The sequence below is a fragment of the Equus asinus genome, chromosome 21, assembly GCF_041296235.1.
Source record: "Equus asinus isolate D_3611 breed Donkey chromosome 21, EquAss-T2T_v2, whole genome shotgun sequence".
In the NCBI taxonomy this organism is placed as follows: Eukaryota; Metazoa; Chordata; class Mammalia; order Perissodactyla; family Equidae; genus Equus; species Equus asinus.
In genome coordinates, this window is record NC_091810.1 from 24,368,552 (window position 1) to 24,391,534 (window position 22,983).

Consider the following 22,983-nt stretch of genomic DNA (forward strand, 5'->3'; position numbering starts at 1 on the left):
TGAAAGGGCACATTCCCTTTCTCACTCTGCTTCATCTGGCAATCTCATATCCTGGAGACATGGCTTTGCATCTTGAAGATAGAAAATTCATACCCTGTGTTTACTGGTATCTGGGTTATCTGGGTGTCTTGGGTACCCAAAGGCATTTTATGAGAGAAGGAGATGGTTAAAAAACAACTAGTGTATCTCACTTGTAGGCTGCAATCATGCAGCCTGGGTGCGCAGACATACATGGTTAAGTGCTGCATAAGATCTACAAGAACTTGGAACGGTGGAACGAACACTAGGATCTTACATAGAAAGCACAGGTTTCATGCCCAGCCTTGGCAAAAATTGATTGCATACTCTTGAACAAATCACTTCCCTCTGCCCTTGCTTGGGTTCCCAGGACAAGACAGATAATATCCACTTTGCCCGCCTCACAGGGTATTTTGAAATAAAAACAATAACAACGACAGCAGATAACATTTATTGATGGTTATTTGCTAGTCATTGTGCTAAATTCTTCACATGTATTACCTTTGTTAGTCCTATCAACAAACCTATTTTGCTTAACTCGGCGTGGCCAGCAAGGGGCAGAGATGCGATTCAAATCCAGGTTGACTGACTCCAGCACCAGCGCTCTTAGCACCCTGACATGCTGCGCCAGGATTTTGCAAGCTGCACAGTGCTAAACCAATTGAGACTTATTTAAGAGCTCCTGGTGGCTAACTTGTGGTTATTGCTGGTCAAGCATGTGAATGTCACCTCTCTCTCACCCTATGGGGTATTCAATGATCATTTGAAGAGTATACTTAAGGAGAGATTTCTTTCAGGCACGTGCTAAAATTTTCTATTATTTAATTCATTCACTTAGGTTACTGGGTGGGTCTTCAGGAAATTCCTGGGCAGTGACCCATAAGCCTATGTGGATGTGAGTCAGATCAGACACATGTCAGGTAGATTTCCATGGAAGACTGGGAAAGATGTGAAAAGGCCTGAGAAATGAAGGCCTGTTCTGAATTTGCAAGGGTACTGGTCATGCTGAGTTACTGAGTTTCCAAAGGGGAGTGGTGCCTCCTAGAGTTGTGCAACACACAACCAGCACAGCCTTATGGGGTGGCCCCAACATTACCCTGCTGGGAATCAGAAGAGCAGCATGAGCCGTCCTGGGGAGAGGAAACAGAAGGAGGATAAAAGAAACGGAGAATAGGCCAACTGCACTTGCTTCATCATTCTGCCAAGGCCAATCTTCCCTCCCCTTGCTCCTCCTTAGATTGGACGCCCAAACTGGACTAAACAGACCAGCACACACAGGACCTCCCTCCACACTGCTTCATCTGCACAAATAAAATTCACTCCGCTACGGAAAGGGACACAAACAGGAGAAACATTAGTCAGTCCCAGGGAATTTTTAACAAGGTTAGTTATTAATTTTATCAAATGCCTATGGTAGATTAATTTCCATTACTCACATTTGGTGGATTTGTTTTTTAAAATGCTTTATATTATTCCCCAAGGACACAAAACTCGTTGAAAACTCATTGGCCCCAAATTATTGATATTTCTAAGTGTCTTCCCAACATCTCTACATATACAGTTTCAGAGAATTTTTTAATGCTGTCCAAGGACCTCAAACCAGCATGGCAAAGACCAAGGTAGGAACCCTAAGGAGCCAGTTCTGCTTTCTGAGTGAGTTTTGAAGTTCTAGTCAGTGTTGACTGCAGAGAACTTAGAACTTATACAGTGAGGAAGAAACAAGAGACAAATCAGGATATCTAGGTTTTAGCCATGGCTCTGCCAATGTCCAGCTCTATGAGCCAAGTTAGAGATGGCAAAAGATAATATTTCATGAGCCAAGTAATCAGAGACTGCTTAGAGTGCTGTGTCTGTGTCGAGAAGGATTCTCAGGCTACATTTAGGGCATCAGAAGGAGTGGTGATCTCCTGTCACCACGACAGGGCACAGAGTGGTGACAAGCATGCCAGGGTTTTGCCACCTCTGACCAGTTAGTCATGCCTAATCTCTCTAGGCCTCAGTCTGCTCATCTGTAAAATGTGTGCTGCACCCCACACTTCTTTCCAGTTCCGCTCTTCATGTTCTTCTATACTCCATCAGCCCACCGCAGAAGTGCTGAGAGTGAGACTGTGACCCATAAGGAGGGTTTATTTTAAGTTTGTTTTTAATTTATTATTCACTCCCCACTTAGAGCTCTTTTCCCATTATTATTTCCTAAATAACGGCTTCCTCATTTGGAACTGGGCGCATTATCGTTTCCCCCCAGGTGTACCTCACTGCCATTATCTATGGCAAATCCTATTTCGTTTACTGCCACCCTTTTCATGAAGATGAGCTGATTAATATTACTACTCACCTTATAAATCCATCGTTTCTGGAATTTACTCCCCTGCTCAGTTTAGGATCATTAGTGAATTTAATCAATGCAGACTTTCCATTTTCATCAGGATGATTAATAAACATAATAGGAAGTCCGGGCCCCTCTGGGACACTTCGCATGGCTCTTCCTTACCCCTTGAGGATGCAGCAATAATTATGCTCAGCTTGCAGTCTATCAGGCAATTTTGCTGCTACATTCATTTCCTTTAGACAATCTTCCTCCTCTCCAACCTTGTCATATAAAAGGCACTCTGGAGCCCTCCCCTTCCATTTCACTCCAAGGCCCAACTCAGATATCACCTCTTTCTTAGATATTATTAAGCCTACCTCCTGCATTTTCAGGTAAGGAGATGGAGGCCCAGAGATATTAAATAATTCAGTAGTTATCAAAAAGCCAAGTGGTGGCTATTAATTGGTAATTTTCTCAAATAGGTGACTTATGAGTCAGTTACCAATTGGAGTAGATTCAATTAACTAATTAACCCATTATGGCCCAAGGTTATTGAATAGAGCATGAGACGCAGGATGAGTAAGTTTCAATTGATGAAAAGGGAGGCTGGAGGAGACAGGACTGCTGTCCAGCTCGGGTTGGCAGGTCCCTGAACGGTCAAGAGGCACAGGGGATGGCAGTTAGGGGGGACAGCCAGCAAGTGCGTGCTCCTTGCCTGGCCTGAAGCTGCCATAGATCAGCCCTCCTGTGCAAGAATTTCCATAATATGGTACATGTTTTGTTTTCTTTTTCAAATGGAAGTAGCAGTTTCATTTTATCAGTTATCGTTATCAACTGCCCTTCCTCAACTGGCTTCTCTGTCTTATCTTAAGAACTAACTTCCCACTTTTCAACAAGTCTTTCTCCTTTTAAACTTTCTTAACTTCCGGATTCTTCTGTTCCTTTATTATCTCTGCTATCTCCTGTTTACCAAAACATTTTTCTCCTGACCTTGGTCTTAGTGAAGATTTTTGCTTTCTGAAGTCCATAATCTTCTCTTCTTCTCTGCCCTCCGTGAAGCTCAAATTCCATGCATGAAACAATCAATTATGAAAACAAATTTCCTACAGTTACATCCTTCCCTGTAGAAAAGAGTGTTATGTGAGTCCACCCTGCATTTATTTCCGACTGTGTCTTTGGTCAGGCTCGTGTATCAGTGATGGGTCTTACCCACATTCACAGGAATTACCGCTCAAACAAACAATTGAGCTTTGTCCTGACCTCACTGAAGGTCATATCTGAAGGCCAGGATCTATGCCTTGATGGTACTAGCTGCCAATTTACCAATTTTCAAAAAAAATTTCTTTAGCCTTGAGATGTGTAGCACTTGCACCCAGGGGAGCAGAACAAGGTTGACCACAGTTCTCAGATGGCTCAGCCATGCAGTCAAGGCTAACAGGGGTGCCTTCTGCCTTCTGGGGCACCTCCTTCCACAACAAGAAGGGTTACTCATAGGAAATCCTGGGCTTGGCTTTCCTGTCACAGTTGGGGGTGGAGGGGTGGGGGTGGGCGTTGGTTCTCAGGGCTGTGTGACACATCCTAGAGCTTGAGAGGACGTAATAAATTAAGGCAGAAAATCAGGGGGCCTGTAAGAATTTGGGCTGAGATCGAAGTAACGTTCCCACAGAGAAACTCTTGTGCCTTTGTCCTCTGACCTGACGTTCAGGGGCTGTGAATGTGTGAGGGGGCCCAGTACATTGGCCCGGGGCACTGGAATCAAAAGCTGGAGGGGTTGGAGACAACTTGGGACCATAGAATGCATCTCCTTCATTTTACTCTTTGCCGGTGGAGTCGTGACCCCAGTCCTGTAGCTCTCATCCTTAGCCCTCTGACTGATTTCAGTGGCTGTGCCCTCATGCTCTCTTTTTCTTTCTTTCTTTTCTTTTTTTTCACCTGACTCTTTCTTTTTAAATCCTCACACTGTGGTAAAACAGAGAGAAAACAAGGAAAGGGAAAGATTGAAGAGGAAACATTGTAGAAGTCCCAAATTAAATTTCCCTAGTCTTCCAAAAGAATTTTGCAAATTCTAAAGCCTTCGTGAGGTAAGAGATGGTTTCCTCTAGGTCAATGGTGACAGAAATTGGTAGAAAAATAAAAGCAGTTGACCCAATAACCTGAAAAACCCACTTGGGCTTACCGGAGACTGATATGACCTGTGGGGATTCTGGGTTTTCTTCGCAAGTGGGGGATTTCAGGTTGGTAACATGGCAGTTGCTTTAGTCAACTGCTTCCTTTTATCCAGGCTCCTTTGGTTTCAAGGCTGGTTAGACTACACCTAGCAGCTCCATCACTTGTTCCCAGCAGCAGGAAAGTGGTTCCACTGGCCTGAAGGAGGGCTAGCAGGGAGCTTTCAGATTCTGTCCCCAGATGTCAGGAGGAGGAACTCCCACTGTGCTTTCAGCCATGGCTACCTCTAGTGGTGCCTGTCCTGCTTTTCCACGTACGAATTCTACCTCACGTTGGGTCCATCAGACAGGACGACAGCTTGGAGGAAGGAGGGACTCTACTACTGGGCCAGGCACTGTGCTAGGCATGTTCACCTACATTATCTTGTGTATCTTCACAGACACAAGATTTTCATAACTACACAGGTTTACAGATTTTGAGAAAATAGATACAGAGAGGTTAAGGAAATGCCCAAAGTGCCAGAGTTAGGAAGTGGTGGACCTGGGCCTGCAACCAAACCACAGGATTGGCTCCATGCCTTGTTCTTTCTGTGATGCTTTGTCACCCCATAGGTCATGGTGCCAGCCAGGGAGACTAAGGCAGGAAGATGGGCAGTAGGGGCTGGGGTTTGTGAAAGGGGATGCTCTGCCAGCTCATGACCAAGTTATCCATAGGGTTCATTTTACTATAGCTCCTTGAGAGTTACGATCATACATGCCTTATGCCCCTCTCTATTCCCTAGTGTCTGGATTATTTGCTGTGTTTTTTTTTCCCCTCCAGGGCTGAGCTTATCACTCTGTGTTTTGAGGATTCTGACAGCACTCGAATTTTAGTCCTACTCTGATGATTTAGGGAAATTATCTTGATGCCTTAGTTCTGACACAATGTGTTTAATCACAATCATAATTATAATAACTAATATTTACTGGGCACCTACTCTGTACTAGCACTGCACTAAACACTTTACAGGTATCAACTCATTCAGTCTTTATTCACATTTTACGAAGCAGGCAATGGAAGCTGGAGAGGACACCCTGTTCAAGGTCACCTTGGTAGCAAATGTCAGAACCATGATTAAACCTCTTGCTTCTTACTGCTATGTGATGACTGCAGCCAGCTTTCAGCTGCATTAGCAGGTTGGGAGAACAGGCCCAGCAGCCCCTTATAGGGAAGAAAGTTTTGGGTTGCCTGGGGGCCCCAGAAGGCACACAGCGCTTGGTGCTATGTGGGAAAGCCTGCAAAGAGGAAGAAAATGGCAAAAGGGAATTCTCTATTCACCTTCATAAAGTCTAGCCCTACTGGGGAGATGCACCCCAATAGGAGGGCAGTGATCCATCCAGTGACTCCTGAATGTGCATGTGCACATACACACTTGCACAGGGTCTCCGTTTCCTCTCCATATTTCCGCTCACTCGAGCCTAGTTTCCCCAGATGAACATAGTGCAAATTTCCTGCGTTTTGCTCTGGGCCCTGGACTACTCTATGCTTTGTCCATTGAGGCTGCATTTACTGCCCCCTCTCTTTTTCTGTGTCTAAACCAGGTAGAGCCCACAGCCCACAGCTGACTCAGAAAGCTCGTCCACCCAAAACGTTTGCTTCTGACTTTTGCTTGCATTGTGAGCCTGTGACCTGGTTTGGGATGCTCCTTCATGAATGACACACAGCCTCTCCATGCAACAAGAGGCAAGCCACAGGCAGCTTCACAGACTAACGCATTGGTGTCCTCTCTAATACCTAGCCCTGCTGGTGTCATTTGAACTTCAGCCAGCATCTGCTGTTTTTATGAACACAGAGCAGGGCTGCTTTATAAGAAGAGTTCCATCAATTTACTAATTAGCTCTTTTTCCTCAAAACCTATTGTTGAGTCTGAAATCAGATTCAAAATCAATATGGAAGCACTGAAAGTCATACTTGTATGGGCAATTTAAAGTGGAGCAGGCCTCCAAATCAAATTGATCTCCTAGGAGTTATTAGTCTGAACTACATAGATCATAGAATTCTAGAACAAAAGGGGCTGCAGCACCAGGAGGGAAGTGATTTGACAAAGCTCCCAAGGCAGCCAGAGGCGGAGCTGGGACTAATTCAGGCCCAGTGCCTCCGTCTTCCTGCCCTCTCGGCCTCCACCATCCCATCCCACTCCCTCTTCCCCCTCTTTACGCTCCCAGGTGATAGAACAGTAGCAGAATTTTCATTAGTTGCCTTATTGTCTAAGGGCAAATGGTTGAGGTGTCAAAAACGACAGAAGCCAAGTTCACCAGTAACCAGACAGCTGAGCTCCCCAAATGCTCTAAGTTGGCAGTGTACGAAGAGCATCCAGGAATGAGGACTTCTCTTCTTTAGAAGGACAGGCTTTGGGACTTTGGCTTTTTTTTGTTTGTTTGTTTTTGGTTTTGGTTTTTTTTGGAGGAAGATTAGCCCTCAGCTAACTACTGCCAGTCCTCCTCTTTTTTGCTGAGGAAGCCTGGCTCTGAGCTAACATCCGTGCTCATCTTCCTCTAGTTTATACGTGGGACACCTACCACAGCATGGCTGCCAAGCAGTGCCATGTCCGCACCCGGGATCCGAACCCCCGAACCCCGGGCCGCCGAGAAGCGGAACGTGCGAACTTAACCGCTGCGCCACCGGGCCGGCCCCTGGGACTTTGGCTTTCTAAAACTCATCTCTGCATAACCAAATAGTGATGCCCATCAATTTTTTGAAAAGAAACATCTGTGGCTTCCATTTTAATGGCAGGAAAGGCATTCTCCTTGAGTCAGAGAAAAGGTTCACATTACCTGGAAATGCTTGTTCTTAAGAAAATCTCCAGGGCCAGAGACCTCAGCATTCAAATGAGTAATATATTCAGGGGCCTCCCAACTTTTACAGTATTGAAATTCTTAATCATTTTGCCCTGAATGTTATATGCTGTCACTGGGATCTGTTCCCCTTTGCTCCCTTCAGTGAAATCAGAGTCAATGCTAATTTTAATTCACTTATTTATATAACTGGCTCTCAAAATTTTTTTTATTAATAAATAACTGAACAGTAGATCATCAACAATAATTTCCATTTTGGGAAAGTATGTGAAAGCTTTTTCTTGTACTAAATTTACCTGCCAGTTTATGTTTCCTTCAGGGTAAAGCTGACCTTGGCTCTGTTCTCTGGGGGTTAGTCTTGTTCTCAGTTGGCGGTAGGAGAGAAGTTCTAACGCGCTTTGGGACACTGCAGAAGTCAGGCCAGGAGAAATGACTAATTTGCCAACTCCTTCCAGGCAGTGAGCATGACTCTGCTTCCCACATAGTACCTTGCATGAGTCAATAACTTTTTTTGATTGAATGAAATAAAATGAGTTGCCTCTATATTTTTGCTAATTCAGTGAGAATCTTTGCTTATCAATGTGAGAGCTGAAGTGAATAACTAGAGAGTGGTTTAACTGAAAAGATTTTTGTAATCATGGTCAGAAGTAAACGGTACTACTATCAGGACTTGACATGTCAAGCTATGGGGTATTGCACAATTTGAGACACAAATGGGACTGCGTGTGTGACCCCGATAATATTTGCAACACTGCTTATTCTTTCTGCAGGACCCAAACTTTACCTGTCTGTTTAACCTAGTTATAAACAGGATAACTTTTTTTCTGCTGACATACCCTTTGCTAAATTTGTATTCCACGTATATGAAGCTAGAGTTTCTAGATGTACTTGTTAGGGTACTTGTATAATGGAATGGTGAGCTTCAGAGATGGGGAAATGAAGCAGGCAGAAGCCCTTATTCAGGAAATCAGACTGGGAAATAAGGCAAGACAGTATTTGATTTGACGGTATTCGTTCACCCCAGTTGCTCTTTATATTAGCTATAAGCAAGTGCAGTAAAAAATGTTTAACAGGGCACTCGGTTACAATCCAGACAACTGAATATTAATCCTGGAACCATTGAGGAGCTGCGCGATTTGAGAAAATAAAAGGTTTGCCTCTCTGAGGGTCTGTTTTCCATCATTTTGCAAAGTATAGCTAATGCCTGCTTGTGGAATAATAGATATAAGTACATAAAACTTTTTTAATCCTGTGGTCATAGGTTTTTAATAAAGTGATTCAGTCCCAATTAGAGCCTAGGGAAAGTCAAGAGGAATGGTAGTTGGCAAAGCAGCCCCCTTCTATTGGGATGCAGCCTGCAAACCTAGCAATGTCTGACAGTGGAGACACAATAGTAAGATAGTGCTGCCCTGCAGGGAAGTGGTATCCAGCTGGGAAGATGATGAGTGCTCAGTGACAGAGAAATGCTTAGGATGTTTTCAGTGAGGCGTCTGCCTACGCAGTGTGTGCTCAGTTTGGGGACGTGAAAGTGGAATGGGATCCTGACATCATGGTTAAGAGCATCACTGCTAGGCCAGTCGTAGGTTTGAGTCCCAGCTCCCCTGCCTACCAGCTGCCTGTCCTCAGCCGACTTATTTTGCCCTTCTCTGCTCCAGTTTCTCCATCTGTAAAATGAGGATAGTAGTGCCCACCTCGAAGCATTGCTGTGAGAATTAAACTGAGAATGTACGTTAAACTCTTTGCATAGCATCTAGTACCTATGAGCAGTCAGAAAAAGCGAATATAAAGATATGTATAGAAAATAAGCTATCAGTTACTTCCAGTTGCTCATGACTTTTATTTTAGTTTTTTATGCTTTGCTATAACTTTGAAACTTTCAGCAATGGAAATATACTTTTCAAAAGTCAATTTTGTTAAAGGTAAGTGTACAGGACATAACAATGCCCTGGATTGAGTGAGTGGGACTAGAAACGTGCTGGACTGGGAGGGATCTTAAGGGTCATATATTTCCACTCCTGCATTTTAACAGATGAGGGAACTGAGGCCTGGAATGGCCACGTTCACAGAAAGCTGGGAATAGAACTGGGTTTCCAGACTAGGTATGGATGCATGAGACAAAAGCATGCCTCTCTTGCATTTATGATTGGGTATGAATTAATGATGTAAACTGAGAGAATGAGGAAAGGAGGCAGGGGCTATAAAGAAGAGCAAGAATCAAAGTGACTTCCAAGGATTCCAGTTTGGGAACTTGGGAGAGTAGAGACCAAGATGGGGATGTTAGCAGGGGTAGTTTTGATGTGAAGAAGGACATGAATTTGGTTTTGAATGTCATCTACTTTGAGAAACATCCCAGTGGGTTTCACATGTGGGCAATTTAAGACCTAGAATTGTAGCTGTGTGTCAGGGCTGGGCCAGGAATAAAGAACTGGGAGAAGATTGCATGGATTTATAAGATGAAGCTGTGCTAAACAAACTTTTCGAAGTTCAAAGAAGAGACCGTGGTGGAAAATATCAAAGAGTTGACATTTTCGATGAGGCTGAGCTGCGAGAGTCAATTGAAATTAGAAAGGGGAGAGAGAAATGTCATTGAAGAGGAATATTTAGGTAAAAGAGCCAATGGCTTGGTTTCAATGTGGGCGCAATCGTCAAGCCTGAAATTCAGGAGGGAGGCCAGGAAAAATAAAGTTGGGAAAAGAAACCAAGAGTCCTTTGGATTCAACTAGGTGGAAACTACAAGTGATTTAAAAAGTGGTTTCTGTGATGGGGAAATGAAGAGCCTGAATCCCCTAGTCAAGAAATTAGGCTTAGAAATAGAGTAAGAATGTATGTGATGATGGTTGGGAGTGATGGCAGAGAAAAGTAAGGGCTTATTCAAGATAAAGGACGCTATGAATATTTGAAAGTGGCGGGAAGAGATGAAGGAGGAGAGATTAAAGCTTTTGGAACGTAGAAGACAAACCCCAAGTAAGAGTTCTCAGGAGGCAAAAAAGCAAGAGATCAAGGCAAAGTTGTACTCACTAGCATTAAATCCTCAAGACATCTCTCCCTTTTGATACCTTGAACGTTTTAGATTTGAAGTATTTTGGAGCTTCCAGGATATTTACAAGGACTTGAAAGTTCCACTTACATTCATCACTTCTCATTTTGTAGAAGAAACAATTAATGGGGAACTGAAGATTGGGACCTGTTTCTCTTGGTGCTCTGTGGTTTGAACATCACCTCAGTACTTAGTGCAGCTGTCATCAAATTGTTACCTGTGTCATTCTTTGCTTAGTGCTCTTTTTCGGTGACAGACTCTAAACTGCACGAGGGGAGGGCCCACGTGAGTTCTTTAACCCATCTCCCAGCAACTTGTCCAGTGCCAAACATACAACAGGAGCCTAATAAGTATTTTCTAAATGAGTGACTAAAGGAATGAATGAGTGGCCTCTACCACAGAAAGGAAGCTTGTATTCAGCGAGATAACTCAGGCTTTGCGTTATTCTCTGGAAGTGAATCATGCAGTTTAACAAGCACGTTACCTCTTTAAACACCAAACACCCTTTGGTAAATGACCTCGGGTTTTTGCATTCATTTATTTTTGGCCTTGAGTTTTTCTTGAATGCATTTCCAGTACCTTAAAAAAAAAATTACACACCCCCAAAGCTCCCATCAAAGCCCATAGAAGAATCTGTCCCTGAGTACAAATTACGAGCAAATTTAACTAGGAAGGAAGGTGGCACGCAACATATTTATACCATACTGACTTAGTGCCAATTTTCTTCTACTTTCTTGTCTGTGAAATGTGAGTCATGGTAAGAGGTGTTTTGAGGATAATTAAGATTGTAAAGACCTCAGGGTCTGATGCCTTTATTGTTAACAATGAGTATTCCATTCTTTACTTCCTGTAAAAGTTTAATTTCCAACTTTGTAAAATATGTGATTGTAATGCGGTTAGGTTACTAAATAGGCTTACATTTTTGCAGCTTTTTCATCTAAAAACCTTACTACTCACCAAAAGCTGATAAGCTCCAAGATCCAAGTGGCATAGTACACAGAATATATTCCATAAATATCTACTGATTGAGTAAATAATGCTTTAAGATTCAAAGTGGCCTCACTGCCATTAATTGTGTCACCTTCATATCAACTTTAGGAGATGGATATTATTCCCCCGTTTTACAGATGAGAAATCTAAGGCTCAGGGAATGCTAAGCTACTTGCCCAGCGTCACCCAGCACCGGCAACTCAAACCCAAGCTTTCTGATGCCAGAGTCTAGTCATTTCTCTTACCTGCCACTGATTCCAGCTCTGATTTCTTTCTTTCTTTTTTCATCAGGAAACGACGAACAGAAGCCCTTGACAGAATGGTTTCTTATTGTGCTTATGGCAACCATCTGCTTCCTCTTGTTAATTTTCTCCCTCACCTGTAGAATGTAGGTATTCTTTATGTTTGGGAGCTTCCAATGGGGTCTGAGTATTGAGGTTTTACATTCTTGCTGTGCATCCATTGGTGTTCTTGTGATCAGATGGAATTTACAGCACTTTTGTGTCTTCTGGACAGACTTTCCAAGATGAGTGTGGACCAAATCAAAAAGTGTAAAACACCAGTAGCTGATTTACAGAAACTGGACAGAGCACTATATAGCCCTCAGCCATTACGAGCCCCTTCTTGAATTTGTCAACAGTCTATGTATTTCTGTGAAGGCTTTTACATTCATGTTCTTTTGATTCCTTTACCACCTTCCACTCAGGACTTGGTTGCCTTTGTTGAGCCACCAGCACACACCTTTCACGTCTTTCGTAAAGGAAGACAGCCCACTGGAGGCTGAAATTGCCACAGTGCTTCCCTCATTATGATCCCCAGTGATGAGGTACCAGCTCCCACCCTGGCCCTTAAGTCATTGGGCCCAAGTGGCTGATTGTTCTTAGGTCAAACACAGATTCTAGAAATGCCATGCAGATCTGGGGACCAAACCTAGAACTTGCAAATTTCCCCATAAGAATTCCTCAGACATTTTAGCATTCAGTAAGACAAAGTGCCATTTAGGAGGCTTAAGAATGTGTTCTCTTGGCCCTTTCAGAATTTTGAAAATGACTTTTATTTTAAACAACTTCAGTATTATAAATGTTATATTCAGATGGCATCTATGGGTTGGGGGTGAGTTCAAAGGAGAGGAAAAAGAAAGTAAACTCTGTGAGCCAGCACAGTTGGGGAGGGGCTGCTAACCAGCATTGAAGGTAAAGACAGGGCACCGCACACTTGACACAGACGCCCATTTTCAGAAATCAGGCCTGGTAACAGGTAGCAACATGAAGCAATTACCATTCTGTCTGTCTTGGATGATTCAGAGGCCATCTCAGAGCCTTGCAGTATCCTCAAGGTCTTCAACTATTATCACAATGTAGATATTTGGAAGTCTTGGTCAATAAAGATTTTGAATTTATGAAACAGCAGGTCCTGGGATTAACTAGGTCAATTTTTAGAGTAGATATTTAAGGACAAGAAAGGATGCTCTTGCTCACCTAATTCCCTCCTTTACTGTGTTTCCAGATGTCACTTATGGACCAAGTTGTTTCCACCAGTTCCAGCACCAAAAAGTAATGTTAAAGATTTCTTTGTAACCACCCACTATGAGGTAATGTTGAGGTTCTTATGTCATATCCGCCCAGGGTTGGGTCCCCAGGGATCTGTCACCGGGTTGTGGGTTTTCCATACTACAAGGCAGGGTGTTTACCCAGGAGGCCAGATGCTTTATGTTGCTTTAGTCATTCTGCTCTTTGGACGATTGTTTTGTTAAAGATGTTCAACACTGTCTTTGAATGTTGGAAGGGTCCTACTCAACTGAGTGTCCCACCAGTCAGACTTGAATTTTAATTTTCTGTCAGCTGTCTCTTAACTGACCTTGGTAGATTCCTTCAACTCCATGAGCCCTAACTTCTTTTTTTGTATAGTAAGGGGCACAGATGAGATAGTCCGATGTCCTGTTTAGGTCTGACATTTTGAGAATCCATGTTTCTGCACATGGGTACCCTCATCAACAAAGTTTTAAGAGGAATTTTGCCCAGTTCCTTAGTATAAACCACAATAGAGAAGGCAAATGATTTCCCCAAATATGCATTTTCTTTGGCCCTATTCACCATTCAGAGAACTTAGGCTTAAGTGAATGAATGCTCATTACCTTTGGCTATACAATTGTTCTAGCATCATTTGGTGAAAAAAACCTTCCTTTCCCCCAATGAACTGTCTTGATAGCTTTGTTGAAAATAAATTGTCCATATATGTGTAGGTGTATTTCCGGACTATCTGTTTGGTTTCATTCATCTATTTGTCTGTCTTTATGCAATACAATACTATCTTGATTTCTGTAGCTTTATTGTAAACCTGGAGACCAGGTAGGGGAGCCTTCCAAATGTGACTTTTCTTTCCCCAAAGTTGTTTTAGTTACTCTAGGTGTTTTGCATTTTCATATAAATTTTAAAGCCAGTTTATTAATTTCTACAAAACAGGCTGCTGGGATCTTGATCAGGATTGTGTAGTATTAAACGTTAATGTGGGGAGAAGTGACACCTCAAAAATGAGTTTTCCAGTTTATAAATATGACATATCACTCTATTCATTTAGGTTTTAATTTCTCTCAGCAATGTTTTGTGATTTTCAGTGTATAGTTATTGCACGTTGCTTGTCAAATCTGTCCTTGAATTGAATGGTTATTTAGGATCAGGGGGTTAGCTAACTTTTTCTATAAAGAGACAGACAGTAAACATTTGAGGGCCAAATGATTTATCTCAATTATTCAACACTGCCATCAGAGTGTGAAAGCAGACACAGACAATATGCAAATGAATGAGCTTGGCTCTTTGCCAATAAAAGTTTATTTATAAAAACAAGCAACAAACCAGATTTGGCCCACAGGTTCTAGTTTGCTGGCCCCTGATGTAGATCAAGCAATTTTCTTAACAAATTTAGTCTTTTCTGTAACAAAGTGACTCATGTTCAGATGAACCAACCGGTGACTGGTTGCAGGGGCAGGAAAGGGTTGATCAGACACGCACCAAAATGGATCATTTCAATAAGCTGTGACCTTTCTTTAGAGTTTGCAGTTTGGGTGTTTGAAATGATTGTAGACAATGATAGTTACTAACCTAGTGAAGCAGAGAATTGGGCCTGGCGAAAGAACCCCTTAGTTCAATCCTTGTGTTGTTCTTTATCAGGGGAACAGCTAGTTTGCTCTTATTAACCCACAGCTTTTCTGGAAGGAGAGCTGGTCCCCGCGTGAAACCTTGTTTCGGTTCACCTGAATCTGTGTTGTCAGTCCCTCCTTGCTCTAACATACTCATCCCTGAGAAACTACATTTGATTCAAGCAGCAGACTGAAGTCATTTGTCCCAGCCTCTTAATGGAACATCTTCCTGCTGGTATCTAATTTCCCTACGGAGCCCCCAAAGACTTCCTTTAATATTCTGAGGTCGGTAAAAGAAACTGGCTTACGAGCTTATTGTATAAGCTTGTGGTTTGTCGTTAATTAAGATCAAGTCATGTGTGCAAAATAACAACTTGGGGTAGCCAAGCTGGGTTCTGAAAAAGAAAAGGATTAATGTCACAGCTCAGCACTGCCAAGCTCCTCAGGACAACGTACTCTCTTCTCACATTGTAGTTTCACATAAAAACAGACCAGTGAGAGAGAGACAGAGCAGGGAGAATTGGGAACGTAAAGAATATGTGAGCAAGTGCAGAGCTGACCACAGCTGGGCCACATGGCGGTTCCCTAGCCTCTACCTCCAAAGGCAGAACCTATCCAACCCACTCTTGGGGTCTCTGTGACAAGGATGACAAGGGGGCCAATTGGTGCTATCGGCAGTGACAGTTTGCCAAACCACTGGGAAGCGTTCAGCTAGTGGGAAAGGAAACCCTCGGCATTTAATTATGACTCACGCCTCTGAGCTTGGCGTGCGTACCTGCAGTCCTGGGATTTGGAGGGCAGCTGCCATCGCAGAGGTCTTGTTAAGCCAGTTTTTCCTTGTCCAGATCTTAGTTAGAAATTGTTTTGTAATATTCAAGAGATAGATACTGGGAGGGATGAAGGAGGGGGATAAGTTGACCTTTAGCAATAAAAAAAAGAAGGCTTATTTCAAAAATCTTATTGAGAGCTTTCAATTTGTTAGAGTGTAGTTTAAAGCTGTTCTTTGTTTCTACAATGGTAACCAGAGAGGGTTCCTTCCAAAAGTGTAGACGCTGGACTAGTTAAGTACATAAGGCAGAGACCACGTCTGCTGTGCTCCTCGCTGCATACTCAATGCATAGCACAGCGTCCGGTGTAGAGCAGACATTAAATGTGTTGAATGAGTAAATAAGGTAGAGGAATAAGATCTTGTATAGGTGGTATTTTTTGTCACAAATTTTCTAATTAATATCTGCATTATTTATAATAGCCCAAATTGGACATAACAAATATCCAAATTTAGGAGAACATTAACGGTCCCTCCTACCTCCTTGACGGACGGAATATCATGGAGTTACTCAAACGATGCAGCCAGAGAATATATAACAATATAATTTAAAATATTCTATGATGTTACACAGAAAGAAACCAATTTATAAAGCCGTTTATCCATTCGCCTTCATATAACTGTAAAGATAACTTCACACCTAGAAAAAAGGGCTTAAGAGAAACAGTGGGCTATCTTTGTGAGGTAAGTATATGGGTATTTTTTGTCGTCTTTCTACTTGATTTTCCACATTTTCTTCAGTGAACATTTACTATTCTTATAAGCAAAACAGACTTAAAACCAATTGTAAAGAAATTAAGAAATGAAAAGTTCTCTAAAAGACATCTAAGGAAGGATGTTTTGTTTTGCAGAAAACCGGTTCCAATGAAACAGAAATTGAAGTCATAAGTTATGTGGAAGAGCCTGGATTTGAGGTCCTGGAAGATTCTGTGTTTTGATTGTCGCTGTCACACACTCTCAAAATGAACTCACACTCACAAGCCTCAGCTAGAACGGGAGTGGCTGTTTCTTGGTGGACAGGAACTCCTAATTTACTGAGCATTCAATTCAGCTGCAAGACAACATGCCCAGACAAATCTCTTAAACATGTGGATGCCTCACCCAAACCTCCTCGCTCACTCGGGGCGATGCACTCTCCTGACCCTTCTGTCATGTCTTCTCTCCCTACTCTGTACAGGGTAGCACCTGCCAGTCTTTGTGATTTGCATTACTTACCTCAACCTTTCTTGTGCAAGAGACAGTTTTTAAGGCTGTAGTCAACGCTATTTACTGCTGGAGGTGCTAGTTTGACTGTTTAAGCTGCCAATGCTCAGCTAAAATCTCAGGAAGAAAGCATTTTGCATGAGCCTGCAGGGAATCATGAACTTGGATTCAAGACAGTCTTTCCTATGACAAATGGGAGCCATGGTGTTTTTCTTCTGAGTTCTAGAATACTTTTTCTTTCGATTGTGTGTGTGTGTGTGTGTATAAGTGAGAGCGAGAGAGAGAGAAACAGAGATTAAGTTGCATAGGCATGATCTAGGTAGCATCATTTAAGGCAAACTAATTTAAAAAAAATGAGCTACTACGTCACTCTGTATCAAGAGAGGACAGGATTTTGTTTCAAGATTATATTCTTGAAGTCAGCCTTGACATTTCAGGAATATACTGAGAAAGGTTTTGGGAGAAGTGGGTTGTGAAGGGGGTCACTGGATCAAGAGTAAACTTTCTGGAGAGATGTTTGCTGGCGAAGACTTCAGAGCAACTTGTTGGGCATCTGGTCAAGTAGCGCTAGGGGGATCCTAGCCCCTTAGGTTTGGAAGGGTCCTATAGACCATCTCATCAAACAGCCCAATCCAGACGGGAATTCCTCCTCTCCATATCCTTCTGTATGAGTCTGCATCTAGATGACAGGCCTTTGTGACAGGCAGTGGGCTACAGGTAGAACCAGGCACAGGTGTGCCCTGGGCAGAGAGGGGACAAGAGGAACAGTTAGTACTTCAAGGACCCAAACAGTGCTGACTGGACATGGCCCGGAAGCAGGAAGCTCAGGACAGGGAAAGGAGGTCACCGTGCTCAGAACCCCTCCACAGCGGCATACTCTTTATATGCTTTCCTGAGTTGGTTTAGTCAGTTTTGATTCAAGAATGGGGCACATTGACTACCACCTACTTCCAGGGGGTGTTTTTCTGGTAACCATCCACTGCAACGAGCAGGGAGTTGGGCCCAGGACAACAGTCACGGCAGTTATGGCCGCTGTCGGTTATTACTTGTTTCCAATTATTATGGACTCAATGTTTGTATGTCCCTAAATTCATATGTTGCAACTCCACCCCCCCAAATGATCATATTAGGAGGTGAGGCTTTGGGGAGGCAATTAGGTCATGAGTGTGGCGTTCTCATGAATGGATTGGTGCTCTTATAAAAGGACTACAGAGAGCTTTCTTTCCCCATGTGAAGATATAAATTGGCAGTCTGCACCCAGGAAAAGGACTCTCACAGAACCTGACCATGCTGGCACCCTAATCTCAGACTTCCAGGCTCCAGAACTGTGAGGAATCAATTTCTGTTGTTTATAAGCCACCCAGTCTGTGGTACTTCATTACAGCAGCCTGAGCTAAGACACCAAGTGTCAGGAACTTCATCAGGTACTTCAGACGCATCATCTCTAATCCTGACAAGCCCACGTGGTCAGTATCACTGCTCCCATTTTACAGATGCAACCACTGAGGCCTGGAGAGATTGTTAGATAGGAAATGGCATAGCAAGTGAGAAGCTGAATACCAGGTCCAAGTGACCCCAGTAATGTGGATTTGAGAGTGCATCAGAATCACCTGGAGGGGTCATTAAAACACACATTGTTAGGCTCACCCTCTGAGTTTCTGACTGAGCAGTTCTGGGGTGGGGCCTGAGAATCTGCATTTCAACAAGTTCCCAGGTGAGGCTGCTGCTGCTGGTCCAGGGACTACACTTTAAGGACGGCTGCCCTGGGTGATTCTGATGAATATCAAAATTTGAAAACTAACTGTTGAAGGAATAAGTGATGGAAAAGTCCTTCCAAAACAACTGCCCCCTTTTTGGCTTATTGCTCCCTGTCTGATCACTTTCAAACTGGAGCCTGGAAAACTAGGATTGTGGAACTGCCTAGGAGGCTGGAAGAGAAGGGAGCTGCGCCGAATGTGGCCAGTTCTTCATTGTTTGATGTGGTGCTTGCTTCAGAGACGCCTCCCTCCGCCTCAGCAGCCAGTCATCAGCTGGGTACTGAGCCGCTACCGCCATCTGTCTCTCGGTGTATGTGTGTCAGGAGCAACACAAATACTTCTTCTTCCTCATTGCTCGGCCTATGGAACTCATTCTTTGGGAATCCATATCCCACATCTTCTTCTCCTTGAAGCCTTTAAAAGGAGAGTTTGGTTGATCCTGCACCTGGGGTCTCATTCTGGGCCTCATCTCTGTCTTGGAGTTTTGCATTGTATATGCCATTCCCAGCTTGGATGTCTCCCCACTAGACTGTGCACTCCAGGAGGATGGGGCTCATGTGAAATTCATCTTTTTATCTGCAGTGTCTAGGACAGTACCTGGCCCTTAGAAAGCATAAATGCTTATTGGGCTCTCTTAAACCCTCTTTCAATTCTGGCATATCTCCTTGCATATAGTTGGAACTGAACCATATTTGACAGAGATTATCATGGCCTACAGTAATATCATGGAGAGGAAGATGGGTGTGTAATGAGAACATGATTGGAAATAACCAGGACTCATGTGCCTGACCATCTGGCTAGCGTAACCTGGATCTCTTTTTGTTGATGATGTGTCTAAGTTGTGGCATATAAATTGCTGTATAAAAGGAGATGGGCTTCGGAAGTGGCCATTTCGAGTAGTCTATACAGTTTTCACTAGGCTTGTCATGGCAAATGGGAGTGTGAACATTCGCTTTACAGGAAACACCCTTGTCAGCAGGTTGATTGGACATTGGCACCCACGTCTTTCCATCTTCCACCAGGACGGGGTGGAGAGCCACCTTCCTCCTAAAAGCCTTCAGAGTCACAGGCTCAGCGCAAACAGTGGTTCTCCAAGACATCCTTTTCAGGAAGGATTTTAGCTCAATCTCTTTCTTTGGCATTTGGAATTCTCTGAGTGCAGCACAGGGGAAGCGCTGGGGAGACTGGAGGGTGAAGTTCAGTTTGCCAACAGCTCAACCAGCTGAGGCTCATTGAAATGCCTGAAGGCCTCAAGCTATTTATGCAGGCTGGGGAAGAATTCCACATGGGCCAAGAACATCCTGATTAAAAATCCAAACGTTTTCATGGTGAGACTTGTAGGTGTCAGGACCATCTGTTGATGGAATTAATAAACCTTAGGTGCTAATTTGTTAAAGGAAAAGTAGATATCTGGAAGCGAGAACAGAGAACTGAAAACAATCTCTGATGGCACAAGTAAAGGTGAAAAACCTAATTAGAACAGGACTTGGTTTTGGCCCAAGTATCTTTGTGGCAATGACCGTGTAGCTATTCCTGCCTCCACAGCCCAAATCTATTTCCAGGGTACAAACCTTTTGAAAATCATTCCTTTTTTTAGAACATTATATTGAACTAAAAGACAATCTTGTTTTTCCCCCAGAATCCTCCTGTTTTAGGTAATAGCTGTCCATGTAAATGAGGTTCAGAATTGGAAATGTTAAACGTGAATGACAATGAATTGTCCAAGGCTGCAAGTTGAACAGGAGTGCATTTCTCATTTTCCCCCCAAATAGTCTCCTTCTTTGTCCTCACTATGGTCTTCATCATCTCTCAGCAAGGACTATACCAGTAGTCTCTCAACTCCTGCCCTCAGTATTTCTTTCCTCTGAAGGATCTATGTAAAAGACACATCTGCCTATGTCACTCCGCGTCCAAAGCCCTTAAATAACTCCCATCACCTTCAAGTTAAAGCTCCTTTTAAAGCAAAGTCCCCTGACTTGGCTCCTCAGTCGCTCTCCAGCCGCATCCCCAAGGAGTACGTGCTTGGGTGCTATGACGAGCACCATGTTCTCTCGCCCCTCCATACCTCTGCTTAAGCTTCTCCGCGGGGGGGGAAAGGCCTTTTCAGTCTTTTTTTGCATTTCGTTGACACTTTACCTCCTAAGCCTCGGCTCTTTGCTACCAGGAAGTCACTAGGAACATACAGTTCCTCCGGTAACTGCTGTTTGATTCTATTTTATCACTTACTATATTATTTAATAATTTTCTGTCTCCAAGTGGAAACATTTTGAGGTCAAGAACAGTCTCCTGTTTATTTTTGTGTACTTAAGAACTGAGTAGGAACTGGTTGGACTTAGCCAGATAATGGAAAAAAAGCAAGTTTCTTAAATTTATACCAGAATAGAAAACTATATTCAACTAGATCTAAAGAACTAAGCTCTGATAGGTAGACGTTTATTAAAGCTGTCATGTGACAGCAGAAATCCAATCATCAGTAGAGTTTAATAATGAAGTAATAAGAACTCCCAGTTGGTGTGGCTCTTGCTTCAGAAACACCTCCCTCTACTCAGCAGCCAGCCGTCACCTGGGCTCCACGGAGCTCCTGTCGAACTTCCTGGAGCTGGTTCCACCATTTGGCTCTCGACATAAGGGCGTCAGGTGCAACAAAAATAGCCCATGTATTCCATGTGTGATTTTAAAGTTCTAGTGGACTCTTCACCGTGAAAGTGTGTTATTGTTTGTTTTATCTATTCACATTAAAGGCAAAGATTTGTCCCTGCCAGGTGATAAAATGAAAGAAGTCATAAACTTGGGGGAAAATTGCAGGAAAGAAATCAACAATAAAGTACTGGTGTCATAGTTCAAAGGTCAGCAAGCTGCTTCTTAAAGGGCTAGATGGACAATATTTTCAGCTGTGAGAGCCATAGGGCCTCTGCTGCCACCATGATAGCACAGAAGCAGCCATAGACAGTACGTAAATGAGAGTGGCTGTATTCCAATAAATCTTTATTTACAAAGAATAGTGATGAGCCAGGTTTGGACTGTGGGCCAAAATTTATCTGTACATAACTTAATGGATCCAAAATATGTGACGTTTGAGTGTGTTTCTTTTCTATTTTAGAAAAGCCAAGCAACCAATTTGAGGAAATAACAATTATGTTTAATCAAATGAAAATCATTCTGAGGGGTGGGGAGAGGTAGTGGTGAAAAATCTTGTTGTGTTTGACTGAACTTAACCTTGTTATAAGCTGGTTTTGCAAGAAACTTAGGTCCAGAATTCTGTCCATATTCCTACTGTTCACACTTTTCACACCATCTTTCAAATAAGTGTGAGTTTCTGTCACCTCCAGTGAAGCATGAGGAAGGAAGCCTTAATCCTATTAATCTTGGTTTTCTAGTGCCCAGTGCAGTGCTTGACACATAATTAGCACTCAACACCTTATCTGTTGACAATTAAATAAAGGAGGAACAATTGGGACAATTCAAATTCCCGGTTATTTAGTCTCAGATATTTGGTAAAGACTGAAAAATGGTGCATCAACCACCCAATTTGTTTTCCAACTAGTTGTGCTATAGGTTATGTTCTAGGTAAAAAGTCCATTTTTATAACCCTGTAAAATACTTCTGGAATCCCCCTCCCCACCCCTTTTTCATCTCCTTGTCACATAATCTAGGTTTTTCTCTGAAAAGAGCCCTTTGTGTTAATGCTCTTTCCTGCCAGCTCTAAGAGGAAACTCACCCACCAGCCCTAGCTCCCTGGACACACACACCATCCAAGGAAAGGGGGAAGGTGAGTTTGGCAAACCAAACAGAACTCAAAACACCAAACCTCATGCTGCACCCTCAGAGCCATCAACCTTCAGGGATCTGATAACACATCAGCAAGACCCTGGAATATTGCACTAGAAATTAATTACCTCAATGAGGATGCATCTTCCTATCTGCATAAGGTTGCCAGACTTCGAAAATAAATACAGATGAGGCCCAACTAAATTTGGATTTCAGATAAATATTGCATGGTACATACTTATATTAAAAAAAAGTATTAATTTTTTATCTGAAATCCAACTTTAACTGGGCCTCCTGTATTTTCCTGGCAACCCCGATCTTGCAGGATAGCTCGAGTTTGCAAAACAGCTGAGACCCCTGAAGCCAAGTACAACCAAGAAGCAAAAAACACCATTTACTATCAAAGAGAGAAGCAGCCAATGGGCCACTCTGGAGCAGAGAAATCACCACCCCTGAGCTGCGGGGGCTGCCTCTGGGGGAATCCTACAGCTGGGAAAGGGGCCCAAGCCCTTGCCTGCTTTTCAACAACCTGTGTACAACTTCTTGGGAAGTACACAACCTTCTTCCCTTCTTGTTGGGAACCAGTATCTATCTATCTATCTATCTATCCATCCACCCATCCATCTATCTCTCCACCTATTATCTCTATAATCTATCTCTATTTATCTATCAATCAATCATCTATTTATCTATCTACCTGCCTATTGATATAGATATCCAATGTTTTGCAATGGGGCCTGGAGTCGCAAGCCACCACTGCCTGAATTCCTGGCCTCCCTAGTCAGCTGTGTGACCTGGGCAAAAACCTCTGAACCCATCAGCCTGGGTCACCATGTATCAAATATGGAGAATAAATGGTAACTAAACCACCAGGTTGATTTACAGAGACTGGCATGTACTAGAAGCATAATCGTTAGCTATTATTATTGTTGCATTTCTT

General features: G+C 43.0%; 1 protein-coding gene across 1 annotated transcript in view; it reads left to right on the forward strand.

Annotated features, from left to right (window-relative positions):
- The window catches only part of IL5RA (interleukin 5 receptor subunit alpha), a 38,766-nt gene extending 19,603 nt beyond the window's left edge, over window positions 1–19,163 (forward strand). The window contains exons 10-12 of the mRNA XM_014868410.3: window positions 11,645–11,741; window positions 12,860–12,944; window positions 16,167–19,163. Of these exons, the coding sequence (XP_014723896.1) occupies window positions 11,645–11,741; window positions 12,860–12,944; window positions 16,167–16,253 (269 nt within the window). The 3' untranslated portion in view covers window positions 16,254–19,163. The remainder of the gene's footprint in view (window positions 1–11,644; window positions 11,742–12,859; window positions 12,945–16,166) is intronic.
- The last annotated feature ends 3,820 nt before the right edge of the window (window positions 19,164–22,983 follow it).